Genomic DNA, 16,097 nt, shown 5'->3' on the forward strand with positions numbered 1-16,097 from the left:
GTTACCGCCAGGAAGGTTTAAAAGTAAAGTTGAAAAGAACAAATCGTGTGGTGTTTGGCCACCTTCACAGAGTGAAAGACGTCAGTTATTATGATTACTTTTATTCATTGATATAGGGCTGACAGATTTTCCTCTGCACAGTTCAGAGTATGCTTGCCTTGCTTACAAGGGCGAAAAGGGATACTGTGCATATTCAGTAGTGGAGCATTGTGGGTAACCACAAATGTTCACTTATAGCTGAATTATTGCACGTTTCCTTCTGTTTTAAGAAGGCAAATTTCACCAAGCATTGCTTATTAGTAGGAGGGCTTTTCGGTCTCTTGTATCCCCCTATATATTCCTAGTGGTGTGGGTCACCCTGAGCTTCTTGGTTACTCCAGATTATAGTACACAAATTCATATTGTTTCCAATAGAGCTTTCTTTCTCTGCGCTCTCACTCATTAAAATACTTGGAAAAAGTAAAGTTTCTGCCCCATGTGAAGGCCTCTTCTGATATAATCAGATACTAACTAGGAGCCAGTCTGTTATGTGTGTGTAACATGCATCTCAGCTATTAATGAACATATTTATTGACGTCTACAAATGAATAGGAGTTTGAGATGCATCTGCACTGCCCCCTGGTGTTTAATCTCTGAAGTGGCAAGGGCAGCTGTGAAGGTTGTTTGAATTACTATATACTGGATAGCCAGTAAAGTGGCATAGCACTGCTAGTTTGTATGGGTGTAAATGAATGTACAAAGTATTACAGGCAGATTTATGATACATTGTTAATATAAAAGAACTGCAGGGAGAGTAATGCTAAGGGCAAGTCTAGCAAGAAACACAATATCTGTTGTTATATAAATACCATAGGGCTGAATCATCAACACAAGGCAAAGATTGGTGCAGATATGTAGGAACAAGAGTAACCAGTCCAAACACCGGCATAATGATGGTACCTGTGACCCCGGGGAGGAAGGGGGTTGTTCCTTCTTCTGCAGAGTAGCGCATGGAGTGGGGTATTTTTACCTGCTCCAGCGCTTTGTGTCTCCTCTGTGCTTCCCAGCAGCCACATTCTGTCTGCTGCCATCTTCCTGCTGCCTGTCACGTGACCGATGCAAGTTACATAGACGGACACATAGAGGGTGCAGCTGCCAGGAAACACAGAAGGGATCTGTACCCCAGGAGCAGGTAAATATTACACTGCTCCTTGGGCTACTCTGCAAGGTGAGGAGAGGGTGGCAGGGTAAGTTGGTGTGTGTGTATATGTATGGGGGGGGGGGGGGTAGCGTGTTGCTAGCCATACTTCCAGGGGAATGTTGATTTCCAGGGAACCCCATGCTTATTTTGCAGGGAGGTCCTGTACCTGCTCGTTAAACCCCAGTCTAAATCCTTGTGTCTTTCAATAATTGTGCTCCAGTTCTCTTTGCATTGGTTTGCTGAACCTTCTCCTGTGTAGCTGGAGGTCTCTGAGGGTTGGTACATATCAGCCAGTGTTCACTTCTGATTGCCGTATATAGGACCCAAATAATCTGATCTGATTGTCCACTGGTTGGAAATATATTGTTTTGCCAATCAATTGATAAAACAATTGTTTATTGGCTATTTTCAGTCACCGAACAGTAAATATCAATAGATTGTGCACATGTCATGCTGTTCCAGTGTATAAATGATGGATCAAATCTATGAGCTTTCATATATGTGGCATTCCTGTCCAATCAATTACCTATCTGGAAACTGTTTGAAAAGATTGATTTCCCAAAAGGATGTCTTGACATCTGCTTGTGTGTACAAGGAATTTAAATGCTTATAGACAGTGTTACACTCTTTCTGTGGTGTGTCTTATGCCTCATACACACGTTCAATTACACTTGTCTGCAGAGATCAAGACTCAATACCTCAGGCGACGGTTCAGGACCAAATGCAGTACAGATGCATTGCTAGCCTAGAGTCTAGTAATACGTCTGCGCAACGTTCCTCCCATCTTAGCAACAGAGGACAACACAATGACTTCCGGTGGGCGGGTAAGGAGGAGAACAATGCGCTTGGTGGTCCGACCTCAGTATCGTTAAAGTGGTATGAAACTCAGCATTTCTTATTTGCTCTAAAATATTCTTTACAGCATAAAACCTACCGTACTACCAGAAAACAAACACTGGTAGCAAAACAGCATTCAAACAGTTAAACACAGCTCTTTCTTCTTCAGTGGGAAGCTTAAAGAGAACCCGAGGTGTGTTTAAAGAATGTTATCTGCATACAGAGGCTGGATCTGCCTATACAGCCCAGCCTCTGTTGCTATCCCAAACCCCACTAAGGTCCCCCTGCACTCTGCAATCCCTCATAAATCACAGCCGTGCTGTGAGGCTGTGTTTACATCTGTAGTGTCAGTCTCAGCTGCTCCCCCGCCTCCTGCATAGCTCCGGTCCCTGCCCCCGTCCCTTCCCTCCAATCAGCAGGGAGGGAAGAGATGCAGGTGGGGACTGGAGTTCTGCAGGAGGCGGGGAGAGCAGCAGACTGACACTATAGAGATAAACACAGCCAGCTCTGACAAGCTGTTTGTCAGCAGCGTGGCTGTGATTTATGAGGGATTGCAGAGTGCAGGGGGACCTTAGGGGGGTTTGGGATAGCAACAGAGGCTGGGCTGTATAGGCAGATCCAGCCTCTGTATGCAGATAATATTCTTCAAACCCACCTCGGGTTCTCTTTAAATCCGAATCCAAAGTTGAGGAAGCGATTACATTAAGGGCTTGATTCACAAAAGAGTGCTAACTGTTAGCACGGCCGTTTTTCGCGCGAATTTTCACGTTCGCGCGCAATTAATCGCGCTTGAAAACAACGATTTTGCGCAAAAATTTAACAATTTCGCATGAAACCGTTTAATTGTGTGTGATCGCGAAAGTTCGCGCGAAAAACGGCCGTGCTAACAGTTAGCACTCTTTTGTGAATCAAGCCCTATGTGTGATAAGCTTACCTTCCAGAGGCAGGTCCCACGACGTCTCCAACGGGGGCCGTGCTGCTGGCGAGTCTCCGCCGCTGACATCTTCCGGCGGCATCCTCTGTCTCCCCGTGGTGGTGAATTCCAGCGCACGCATGCGCAATGCGTCCAAACGAATGCGCGCAAGACCTGAAAGGTCTTATACCTTAAGGAGGCGGGTTTGAGCAACGCCAGTGGTGATGTCATTTTGGTGACATCACCGAACAGGAGGTGCTGCTAATTAGGGAGTGGTTTTTAGGAATTTGTATATAAGGCCAGAGCTCTCAGTCACTCACTGACCTTGATGCTAATCCGTTCGCTGGTTCTAGGTCTAGCTAGCTATATTTTTGAGCTACATTAATATATTGTGTAGACGCACAATATATATGTACTCTAGTCAGTCAGTCTTGTATTTTGTAGTTATATCTTGTAATTATTCCTAATATTCTAGTAATATTGTAGTAACATCTATTGTATATTTTGCTGTGTACCGACCTTTTGCCTGCCTCTTGACCTCGCTCTTGTCTTATTCTACTGTACCACTGCCATCTGCTGTATTACCACTGATTTTAATGGTTCAATAAAAAGCTTTTTCTACGTTTGGAAGTGCCAGCCTCCAGCATCTTTTCTACACGGATTGGATCCAAAGGTGTGAGGATCCTTTGAGGCTTTGGCACCCATATCCCTGTTTATGAGTGCTACTCTTTTTATCAATATTTCCACTGCCATCTGATTCATGGGTTCGACTCGGCCTGTCCCTGACTAAGCTTTTGCCTGATCCTTTCAATACGACTGACATCTGACTTTAGTGAATGACCGGACTTGTTAATTGACTACGATATTGCCTAGTGACTCTGTACCACGATACCTCTGACTTGTGCATGACTACGGCCTGGACTTGACTAATCTTACTCTCCATTGCTGTGTATTGTACTAGCTACGCTACCTGTTCACGCTCCAGCGGAAACCCTGCCAGGAAAAGTGTACACAGAAGACAGCCTCACTGGATACAGTATACTATATAAATACAGCATCTATGCAATAAAATGCAGTGGCAGCTTTCAGAGCAGATAAACTGTACTTTGTGAACGTGTAATTTTAAACAGACAATATTTGTGTATAATCGCAAATATGATAACTGTATGGGCGATAAAAAAGAGAAAAACACGTTTTATTGAATGTTATGTTAGAGTTTAATCCCGTTTTAAAGATCCAGAATACTGGATCTTTAGGCGACGTCAAGGGCTCATGTACACGAGCTAAGTTTTCAGCCAAGATAGTCCTTACTATCCTCCTTGTCCGAGTTTAGTCCAGCCTGTAATTGTTTGTCTCGGGTTTGTCATTTATTTTATGTATAGTCCTGTGTAATATAGAAATGATTAATGTTTATGATGTCTTTTTCTCCATAGGATTCTCATCCCACTCTATGATGTAGACACAGGGCTGCTCATCCTCGCTGCTCAGGTAATTACAGTAGCGTTACTTCATCCCTACACCCTTCAGTTGAAGGGTCAGTAGGCCCTGATTTGGCAGATATAGTTCAGAATCTTTAGAGGGATTTGTTAAAGAGACACCGTGACCAAGAATTGAACTTCATCACAATCAGTAGCTCCGTTTTACACGAGAAATCTATTCCTTTTCGCAAATGGATCATCAGGGGGCTGATAATGTGGTGAAACCCCTCCCACAGGAAACTGTGAGGACCATGTTCCTGGCAGTTTCCTGTTTGTGAACCTCGTTGCATTGTGGGAAATAGCTGTTTACAGCTGTTTCCAACTGCCAAAAAAGCAAGCAGCAGCTGCTTTCAGTGACATCACCTGCCAGCAGTAAAAATGTCACCTTGCGATAAATGTCAGAATGTAAATCATTTAGAGGAAAGATTTTACAATGGGCAAACACTGACTAAATCATTTATACATAATTATTGTAAAAATGAAGCACTTTTATTTATTACCTTATTTTCACTGGAGTTCCTCTTTAAAGTGACTCTGTAACAAAAATTACAACGTTTTTTCTACCTTCCTACAAGTTCCTAAACCTATTCTAATGTGATCTGGCTTGCTGCAGCTCTTTCTACTATAACCATCTCTGTAATAAATCAATGTATCTTTCCCCTGTCAGACTTGTCGGCCTGTGTCTGGAAGGCTGCCAAGTTCTTCAGTGTTGAACTGTTCCTCTATGCACACTCCAGTGTGTGTTTTATTTACATAAGCCAGCAGCTTCTCTGCTATCTTATCAGTGATAGAAGAGAGCTGGATAAAAATCCTCCTCTGGAGGCTGTGAAAGGAGCTGGTCTGTCACATACTGAGGAATTAACAACATAGGCAGAGCTGTCTGCAGGAAGCCTGTAATGTTCAGTGCATGAGAGAAGCTGTGGACAGAAGGTAAACACACACAAGTGATCTCTTGAGATTCAGAAGTAAAGGCAGCCATACACTGGTCGATGTGCCATCAGATCGACCAGCTGACAGATCCCTATCTGATCGAATCTGATCAGAGAGGGATCGTATGGCTGCCTTTCCTGCAAACAGATTGTGAATCGATTTCAGCCTGAAACCGATCACAATCTGTTGTGGTGGTGCTGCCGCCGCTCCCCCCGCCGGTATACATTACCTGAGGCTGGCTCCCGGGCGTGATGTCCCCGTCATGTGGCACCTCCGGCTCCGGCATCCGCATAGAACTTAAGCTATCACACCAGTGACAGCGGAAGTTCAAATAGAGCGCCCTCTAGTTGTACTTCCGCTGTCACTGGCATGACAGCGGAAGTTATACGAGGATGCCGGAGGTGCCATGACGGGAGCAGTGACGGACGGGATGCCCGGGAGCCAGCCTCAGGTAATGTATACCTGATCGGATCGGCCGCCGCTAGCGACGCGCTCCCTACCCGCGGGCGATCGAGGGTAATTTCACGCACGGCGCGATCGACGGACCGATCCGATTTCGGGAGGAAATCGGATCGGCGGGTGCGTGTTGCGCGAACGATTGGCAGCAGATTCGATCCCAGTGATCGAATCTGCTGTCGAAACTGCCGCAAATCGGGCCAGTGTATGGCCACCTTAAGGCTGTATACAGCCTGCTTGTGTATGGATGTATTTTCTATGTCTGGACATACTGTACATCAACCTACTTCCTGTTTTGGTGGCCATTTTGTTTGTTTATAAACAAACTTTTTAAAACAGTTTTTGACTACTTTTAATGCGGCGGGGAGCGGTGAAATTGTGACAGAGGGTAATAGGAGATGTCCCCTAACGCACTGGTATGTTTACTTTTGTGCGATTTTAACAATACAGATTCTCTTTAAGACTGAGCAGGCATTGCAGTGATGGAAACCAATAGGAATTAACTTATCTGTATGTTTTTGGGATGTGAGAGGAAACTGGAGTGCCCAGAGGATACCCAACGCTTACAGGGCCAGATTTGTACTCTACCACCCAAGGCTACTGTCAGCTTAGCAACTGCCCTCCTTCAGTATAGGTAGCCATATGACCCTTCCCTGTAGTATAGGCAGCCAGATGACCACTCCCTTCCACCTCCAGTATAGGTAGCCAGATAACCCCCTTTCCCCACCTTCCAGTTTAGATGACACCTATTTCCTCCAGTATAGGCAGCCTGATTATCCCCCCCCCCTTCTAATTTCCCTCTAGTATAAGTATCCAGGTGACCCCCTCCCTTCTGTATAGATAGTCTGATGACCCCCCCCCCCCCAGTATAGGTAGCCAGGTGACCCTTCCTCCACCCCCCACCCCCCCTGTATAGCCTGCTGCCCACCTACGCTTGAACCTGTGGTGCCCTGGGCCTTGGCCTATGTGGCCTTGGCTTTAATCCGGCCCTGCATGCAGACACAGGGAGGTTTTCTAGTTCAGAAATGTCACAACAGTCTTCACACAGTTTAGAGTAGCCTTTGTCAACATTTTTTCTCTGGAGGAACCCTGCAAATAACTTTTGGATCTCAAGTAACCCCTGCAAACAATTTTTTGATCTCGGTGAACCCCTGCATTTATTTTGCAGGAGGCGTGGCCTTTAAAAGTAGGGAAGGCTGTTTATTTCATTACCCCCTATTACACTGCCACTCATTATACTGTCTCCTTATCCTAGTGCTTTTTATTAATGTGTTCATTATTATTCTGACCCCCAATTTAGTGCTTCTTGTTACAGTACCCCCTATTATACTGTGCTCTATTATACTTCCCCCACGATGGGGTAAAATCCCAAGGAACCCCTGCAGAGTACTCTAGGAACCCTGAGGTTCCTGGTTGAGAAAGCCTGGTTTAGAGCATCAGGCCTAATAATACAGACTAATGGTTCATAGTCGTGTGTGGGATAACCCTACAAGCAGCTGCACACTCAGGTGTGTTTATATCATTGACAGCCAGAAGCAGGCACAGTTCAGGCAGCTGGTCAGACAGGCTCCTAACAGCCACCTACAGTATGTGAGCCTTTACTCAGCTCCTGTCGCAGGTGCTGTAATCTCTGAATGTGTTTTATGTTTCCACTTTTTTATTTCCTCCGCAGGGTGAAAGCACAATGTACTGCATGGAGGTCAGCACTGAATCGCCTTCTGTAGTGCAACGTAAGGACTTTTCTGTTTGTTTGGGTTTTTTTATGTCAGTATAATTATACTTGATGATTGCCATAAAATCAAATTACCCACTGCTCTGTTTATTATGCAGTCTACAACCTCACCCTGCATTGCAAGCATTCATATTATTTAGTATTTATATAGCGCCGACATCTTGCACAGCGCTGTACAGAGAATATAGTCTTGTCACTAACTGTCCCATAGAGGACAATCATCTGCAGATCAGATCCACCAGGATGGATCGTCAGATGATTGTCTGATCTGCAGATGAATGTCTGTTAAACAAGGTGTGTATGATGATCTGCAGATATCATAGACTATCAATGCATTTTGCAGGAACAGATCTTTTGCAGGAACAGATCTTTTGCAGGAATGGATCTTTTGCAGGAACGGATCTTTTGCAGATACTGATCTGTTGAATGTCTACAGCATCTGTGTGTGCAGCATCTTGCAAAGATTTCTGTCTGATGAGGAGTTCAGCTCCATAGAAAAGACTGTGGAGGTGTGGCTCTCATACTACATGGAAGGGGGTAAAATTGGTTTGCAAAATAAAGAAAAGATTTTATACATACCTGGGGCATTCTCCAGCCCCATCCGCACGGATCGCTCCCACACCGCCATCCACCGCTGCCTGCAACTACGGGAACCCGCTCCCGTCACTGACGTCATCGGAGCCAGCTACGCAGGAGAAGTGCGCCCTCTACGTAACTCTCCAGCGGCCACTGCAGAGATATGCAAAGAGCGCACTTCTCCTATGCTAGTCTGGCAGTGGTGGATGGCGGCGTGGGAGCGATCCGTGCGTATGGGGCTGGAGGAAGCCCCAGGTATGTATAAAATCTTTTTTTTATTTTGTCTCTGGTTCTCTTTAAAATGTCAATAAAATCAGTAATGTAAGTATACTGCATTATTGATCAGGGCACCGTTTTAACACATTTCAAGATTGCTTCAGCTGAAAAGACCACTATCACGAAAAATTGTAAAATTTAAAATACACGAAAACACATAAATACAAAGTACATTTTTTTCCCAGAGTAAAATGTGCTATAAATTGCTTCTTTCCTATGTTGCTGTCATTACAGTAGGTAGCAGAAGTGTGACACAACTGACAGGTTTTGAACTAGACCATCTCCTCATAGGGGATTCTCAGGGGTTTATTTTTTGAAAAGCACTTAGTGAATGGCAGTTGCTTAGTCCAACTGACAGAATAGTGTGCAAACGGGTGGGGGTTTGTCTGCATCTTTGTATAGATTAGGGATGTCAAATTAGTGTCTTTCGAGGGCCGAGGTCCTCACACATTTTTGGTGCATCTCAAATGAATTGACGGGTCTGAATCAGGAAAGGTGTGGTCCATCAGGCAGAACACATTCCTTTCTTTCTCAGCCCATCCTAAACACTGGCATGAATCTGGCCCTCCAGGCCTGGAGTCCGACACCTGTGGTATAGATCCTCTTCAAGGAGTGGTTTTGTAACAAAAAATTAAATATTGAGAATCCCCCATCAGGAGACGAACTGGTTAAAAACCTGTCAGTTGCATCAGAGTTTTACTAATTACTGTATTTGACAGCAACATAGGAGAAAAGTAATTTATAGCTCATTTTACTCCAGAAGAAACATACTTACTATTTGCATGTGTTTACATCGATTTAACTTTTTACCATTTTTCACAACAGTGGTCCTAGCACTTTCATGAGTAAAAGGATAGCTCCATGTGAATATTGTTTCTGCATGTCTTCCAGTCTCGCAGTGTGTTACAGAGCAGCAGACGCGTGGCCTGGCGCTGGTCCCTAAACTTTGCCTGGATGTGATGAACTGTGAGCTGCTCCGCCTCCTCCAGCTGACTGACAGGTTCATCATTCCTATCAGTTATAGCATCCCACGCAAGGTACCATTGGCTGTCACACGCAGTCTCTCTGCACAGGCTGACTGCTTCATGTCTCTCCCTTTGTGTATGTCTCATGGCTTTCACTGCACACAAATCATTGTCCTTTCATGCATGGTCTCTGGGGTTCTGTCCTAACTCCAACCCATCAGAAATAGGGGTGTGGTCTCACGTCATTTCCTGCTTACCATGTATGATAAAACAGGAAGTGGCATGTGATCGCATAATTGAATTTTAAAGGCATACTGAGGTGAAAATAAACGGATGAGATTAACAATTGTATCTATCCTCCTACTCCTAAAAAATGACTTTTTGAGATATCACGCAGTTTTTATTTATGTAAATCAACTTTTTACATTTTTAATGTATCGTTGTCTCTGCTCAATGACACAGTCTTTGAAGTAAGCCACAGCTAAACTCTATGACTGAACTATTGACCCTCTAACTTTTCTCTACTCTCAGAGGTTGTTCTTTGCCGGGCAAGAGTTTTATGGCTGTAATTCCTTATCAGTGCTGGTTCCGCTATAGATTCATTATTCCTTCCTGGACAGAAACTGTCGCTTGCATAGCTGAATGTTAACTCTTTCAGGCAGAAAAATAAAAAAACAACCCAGCCTAGTTATTTGTATGCTTGGCACTGTACATACACGTTTGTCTCATCAGTTTCTGTTTTCCTTTAAGCCTCTGACTGGCTGAATGTGATCTGATTCTGCTTTATCTGATTTTGGCTTTACAGCAAACCTGAAGTGAAAATTAAATGTATGAGATAAATAATTGCTGTAAAGCTAGAACCAGAAATAGATGAAGATGAAATGGGCCCTGGGCAAGATAGCAGTGTTTGCCCACTACTAATGGTTACCTGGCTTTTTTAGTAACATTTGGCGTGGGCTAGCATCCACCCAGCCCCTAAAGTCTTTATCCAGGCAACTACCTAGGTTTGCCTTGTAGATGATTTGCCTCTGACTAGAACTGTTCTAAAGTGTCATTTCCTTATTTTCATTTTAAGGTTTAAAAATCCAGGTTTGAAATTTGAGCTAGATGTAATGTCATACTGACATGGCTGCTGTTTGTTCAGCTCCCACACAGAGAAATGATGACCTATTACATTTTACATCCTGTCTTGCCACAGGTTTTATGGGCTCTGCAGAGGTCATGCACTGGTTTATTAACCCTTGCAATTATAAAAATAAGAAGGAGAAAAGTAGCAAGAAGGATTGGTACTGTTGTCATGCATGTTTAGCTCATCATACCGTGTCACTTTAGGGTCCCTTTTGGAGAAATTGTGTACCAAAAAATGGATACTTTTGTTCAACAAATATTGAAACATTGTTAATCAGTAGTGTTGCTGTTGGGTTTAGTCTTGGATTGTGTTTTGTTCTAGTTTTTTTTTCTCCCTGAATAGCTTCTCTAACACCAGCTTTAATCAGTGTTGCTGAATAAAATCTTTTGCAAAGGTGTGGGGAATAAAAGTGTGAGAACTGACAGTTCAGAACGCCAGTACTGGAAAACCTGCTGTTCAAGCAAAACACACATCCATCAAACTCAGAATTCAGCACCTCAGAAAGTGTGTAGAGAGACTAAAACACTGATGTAGGAGCAGTTTCAATTTCATGCTTGTATTAGTAGTATGTGATTGTGATTGCCGCGATATTGATATTGGGCAACAGATAATCATTGTCACTCTCTGGGCATGCACAGCTGGGCTCAAGACCTGTGCAGGGTGACCTGCTTATACAGTTGTTATAATTAATATAGCGCTGGCATCTTCTGCAGCCCATTGCAGAGTACATATCATATCATGTCTACCTGTCCTTCAGAGGAACTCACAATCTGATCCCTTCCATAGTCAAAGGGTCCGTTTCCACTAGATGCGTTGCTATGCGGAAACCGCTCCGCAACGCAAGGAAACTGCAACCAACTCACGTCAATGGAGTAGTTTTCATTGACGCAGATTTACTTGCGCGATCTGGCACGATGCCTTTTCCGCAGCACGCATTTGAGTCCCCATAGCCGTCAACGGGAAGCTGCATGACGCCGCATCCAGTTGTATGGATGGCAACTAGAAGTACCTGCCAGGGGATGCGAGGCGATGCGGTGATCGCCTCGCATCCTTTACGCTAGTGGAAACGGGCTCTAAAGGTAGCCATGCATATTCCGGTTTTATTTATAGGAGTCTGACACGCGCTAATCCAATCAATAAGCTTTATTCCTACAAAGTGGTTTTACAAATATTGCAATAAAAAATAAGTACCCCACTCCACTCATACACTCCACACCACCTCCACTCTCATACCACTGAAGGGCCCTTCTAAAAAACAAAAATGAAATAAAAAATAAAAATAGTCATAAAAATTAGAACGTTAAAAATAGGCATGCAATGCTTCCCTACATATGCAGGTTCCGACCCAGCAGTTTCCTATATGGATCAAGGGAAGATTTAAAACTGATTTGAGGACCGTCCTGTTAAACTTCCTCCAGCAAGTACCACATTCCTGTTGCAGATATGGATCAGTCCGATTATATGGCAAGTGCCTCAGTCTACAAGGTTTGCTAGATAAATCCTTACAAAGTCCACATACCGCTCCTGGACCTCCTAGACTTTCCGCTGTCACGCAGCTCGCTCAGTGCACTCCACGCCAGCCTTCTCGTGCAGCCTGCGTCACTTCCGCTCACAAGATACAGATCCCCGCTCGCTGCACTTCCGCTTAGCGTAACTTTGATGTATGTTGGTTCTTCTTTCCGGGTGACGTCACCACTCACACGGAGACTCCTGGACCTTGATACAAAGGTTACCGCTGCGCGCTTCCGCGGTATAGCACTTAGTCCGCAGTCTCCGTCACCAACTTAATATATAGAAGATAAAACCTCAACGCGTTTCTGCCAATATCCGTTGGCCTTCTTCAGGAGGAGTTTAGTTATCTGGAGTTGCACTCATTTCCACTCCCTATATACCATTATCCTGGAGCATCCGGCCCTTTATTAATGGGGTCAAGGGTCAAGGTCCGCTCAGCAGTACGTGTTCTTTCCATAATTCAAATTGTATGTATTCCTCATATCGCTGTGAACATCCTGCTCTATTTTCCCATATTGGGTGTGTATGGTCTTCAAAAGGATATTTGGTAAAATTAAATGTCAAAATATAAAATAAAGCAAAAAATTACAATAACATGACACACCTGCTACTGTTTCACCTTACAACATTCATTACCAACAATTATTCGTCTTATCAAAAAGCAACAAGTCATTCATTACCAGTTAAGAGTCAGGTATTCCCCAACTTGTCCATATATACACCGTCCTTCTATTGGCTATAGATATTCCAAATCCTCAGGTGGAATAAACCTGGGGAGGGGGGAGGAGATCTCTATACCTGACTCTTAACTGGTAATGAATGACTTGTTGCTTTTTGATAAGACGAATAATTGTTGGTAATGAATGTTGTAAGGTGAAACAGTAGCAGGTGTGTCATGTTATTGTAATTTTTTGCTTTATTTTATATTTTGACATTTAATTTTACCAAATATCCTTTTGAAGACCATACACACCCAATGGGCTCTATTCTCAATGAGTTACCGCATGAGTTAAATTAGGTAGTGATAAACACCGACCAAAATCTCTCCATTTTGAAATTCACAAATTTTTTTCTCAATAAATTACCTCATGCGGTAAAAGTGTGGTAATTACCTCAAAATTTATCTCCAATTTGAGATTCTCAATTGAAAAGTTGGTGTTAATTAAGGATGTTTTTATCACCTACAAATGGTAGGTGATAATTATCACTTCTCTGCTTTTGGCCTTCAGGATGGAGCCTTTTGAGCTTTCTTTGCTTGAGTTCATGTCAATTTTACATAGAAGGCAGAAAAGACGAGTGTGTCTAATCTCAAGGCGCACTTTCAGACCTTGTACAGTCTTTTAGATGATTTTATAGATGCCGAGGAGGAAATTCCTCTCTGCTGTAAAAGATAAGCAGCAGCATAATTACCTTTAAAGAAAAACATTTCTTTGTTACAGCTGATACAAATCCAGCAAAAAATCTCCAGTGTATGTACTTCCTGCTTTCATGGAAGCAGACATAGGGTTAACATCCTGTATTTACACATTAGCTGCTCTGCTGAGGCAGCCAGCTGGCACAGCTGAGAGCTCAAATTACAGTTGTGATTATTCACAGATGCGGGTGAATTAGACAGGCTAAATTATATACATACGGGGTGCATTTATATATGTTTTCCTTCTGTCCTGTGCAAGAGTTGAGGTCCCACTTTAAATGTGACAGGCTGTCCTGGGTGGTCTCTGTGTAATGGGTGGCAAGTATTTGGGCTGCCCTACAGTGGTCAAAAAAAGCTTTATTTCCGTTCATATTACTGACAGTTTTATCACCTGTTTTATCACCAGTTTATCACCTGTTTTATCACCTGTTTTACCGCACTTTTATCAAACATTTATCACACTTGGTACATTTTTAGTGAATACTCACTATTTTCACTATTTTTAGTGAATTATAACTGGAGGTAATTTTTCACCCAAAAAAGAGTTACCGCACATGGTTTTGTGAATAGAGCCCAATATGGGAAAATAGAGCAGGATGTTCACAGCGATATGAGGAATACATACAATTTGAATTATGGAAAGAACACGTACTGCTGAGCGGACCTTGACCCTTGACCCCATTAATAAAGGGCCGGATGCTCCAGGATAATGGTATATAGGGAGTGGAAATGAGTGCAACTCCAGATAACTAAACTCCTCCTGAAGAAGGCCAACGGATATTGGCAGAAACGCGTTGAGGTTTTATCTTCTATATATTAAGTTGGTGACGGAGACTGCGGACTAAGTGCTATACCGCGGAAGCGCGCAGCGGTAACCTTTGTATCAAGGTCCAGGAGTCTCCGTGTGAGTGGTGACGTCACCCGGAAAGAAGAACCAACATACATCAAAGTTACGCTAAGCGGAAGTGCAGCGAGCGGGGATCTGTATCTTGTGAGCGGAAGTGACGCAGGCTGCACGAGAAGGCTGGCGTGGAGTGCACTGAGCGAGCTGCGTGACAGCGGAAAGTCTAGGAGGTCCAGGAGCGGTATGTGGACTTTGTAAGGATTTATCTAGCAAACCTTGTAGACTGAGGCACTTGCCATATAATCGGACTGATCCATATCTGTAACAGGAATGTGGTACTTGCTGGAGGAAGTTTAACAGGACGGTCCTCAAATCAGTTTTAAATCTTCCCTTGATCCATATAGGAAACTGCTGGGTCGGAACCTGCATATGTAGGGAAGCATTGCATGCCTATTTTTAACGTTCTAATTTTTATGACTATTTTTATTTTTTATTTCATTTTTGTTTTTTAGAAGGGCCCTTCAGTGGTATGAGAGTGGAGGTGGTGTGGAGTGTATGAGTGGAGTGGGGTACTTATTTTTTATTGCAATATTTGTAAAACCACTTTGTAGGAATAAAGCTTATTGATTGGATTAGCGCGTGTCAGACTCCTATAAATCTAACTATTTGCACAATTTGAGGATTTAAGGGTATTCCTCAGTTCTGCACGCTGCTTTGACTAACTAGGGGTTTTTTTCTCCAGCGCATGGTAACAGTCAATCCATATTCCGGTTTTGACAGCCAATCGACCAATAGATAGATCTCTCTCTGATAATAGAGAGATCTGGTGGCCATTATAAACCACGCCTTGTCGCCTCACCGCCACTGTACCACGTGGGATACGAACCCAGAAGAGAAGTCCGGACACAGTGGCAGTAAGGCAAAGTATTAATGCAGGGGCACTGGGGGAGAGAGGGGGTGTACATGTAAACTAGGGGGGACAGCGGCCGGGATTTCCATTGTGTTCATTGTTCATGATTATCACACGCTGTTACCCGCTGCACACCTGATCAAGCATGTTGGTGGCGCATATAGTACATGGTGCGGGTGGCTGCCTGGTGGCACTCGGGAGAAGCAGCGGACAAGCCCTGGAGTCACCGCAGCTGGAGCAGGTGAGATTTACATTGCACGTTCACCAGGAGGCACATTTACATTTGGGCTGACAGCGGCTGATTCGATAATTTTATTGTCAGTTGGACCACAAAATTGATAGATGTATGCCAGCTTAAAGGATACATCCGGGAATAAAAAAAAATAGATTTCTTTTAGCTGGGGCTTTCTCCAGCCCATGGAAGCAGACGCAGAATGCTCCCAGCCACCTTGTGCTTGCGCATAGGCCGCTGACCTGGCCGGGTTGGCGGCTGCAACGAAGGGGTCCCTGGGCCACCAGCTTGGAGCGGAGCTGCAGCGAGAGACACTTAGGCTTCCAGGGGCTGGATGTATTCTTTAAAGAGACTCTGTAACAAAATCTTCATCCTTATTTCTTCTATCCTATAAGTTCCTATGCCTGTTCTAATGTGCTATAACTGCAGCCTTTTCTAGTTGCACAGTGGCTGTGTTATCTTTGTTATATGATCTAATCTTCTCTCCTCTGTCGGCTCTGTCGGGCTGAGGCAGTCAAGCTGGAATGTGCTGTGCTGCTTGTGATTGGATAGAAGCTATACACACCCTCTCCAGGCCCCCTGCACACTCTGTATGACTCATACACTGGCCTACTCTCAGCCTATCACTTGCTATGTCTTTTGTTTGTAAACACTGCATAAAAATGGTAATTACAAGCCAGGATTGCAACAGGGAGTGGCAGAAACAGCACAGA

General features: G+C 43.9%; 1 protein-coding gene across 4 annotated transcripts in view; it reads left to right on the top strand.

Annotated features, from left to right (window-relative positions):
• The window catches only part of CORO7 (coronin 7), a 343,435-nt gene that overhangs the window by 233,009 nt on the left and 94,329 nt on the right, over window positions 1–16,097 (top strand). For all 4 annotated transcript variants that reach the window (XR_011022668.1, XR_011022669.1, XM_068244173.1 and 1 more), the window contains exons 10-12: window positions 4,364–4,418; window positions 7,467–7,524; window positions 9,270–9,415. Coding sequence is in view for 2 of the 4 variants with exons in the window: in XM_068244173.1 (XP_068100274.1) it covers window positions 4,364–4,418; window positions 7,467–7,524; window positions 9,270–9,415 (259 nt within the window). In the remaining 2 variants the exon portion in view is untranslated. The remainder of the gene's footprint in view (window positions 1–4,363; window positions 4,419–7,466; window positions 7,525–9,269; window positions 9,416–16,097) is intronic.

Source organism: Hyperolius riggenbachi, chromosome 7, assembly GCF_040937935.1.
Source record: "Hyperolius riggenbachi isolate aHypRig1 chromosome 7, aHypRig1.pri, whole genome shotgun sequence".
NCBI classification, from domain to species: domain Eukaryota; kingdom Metazoa; phylum Chordata; class Amphibia; order Anura; family Hyperoliidae; genus Hyperolius; species Hyperolius riggenbachi.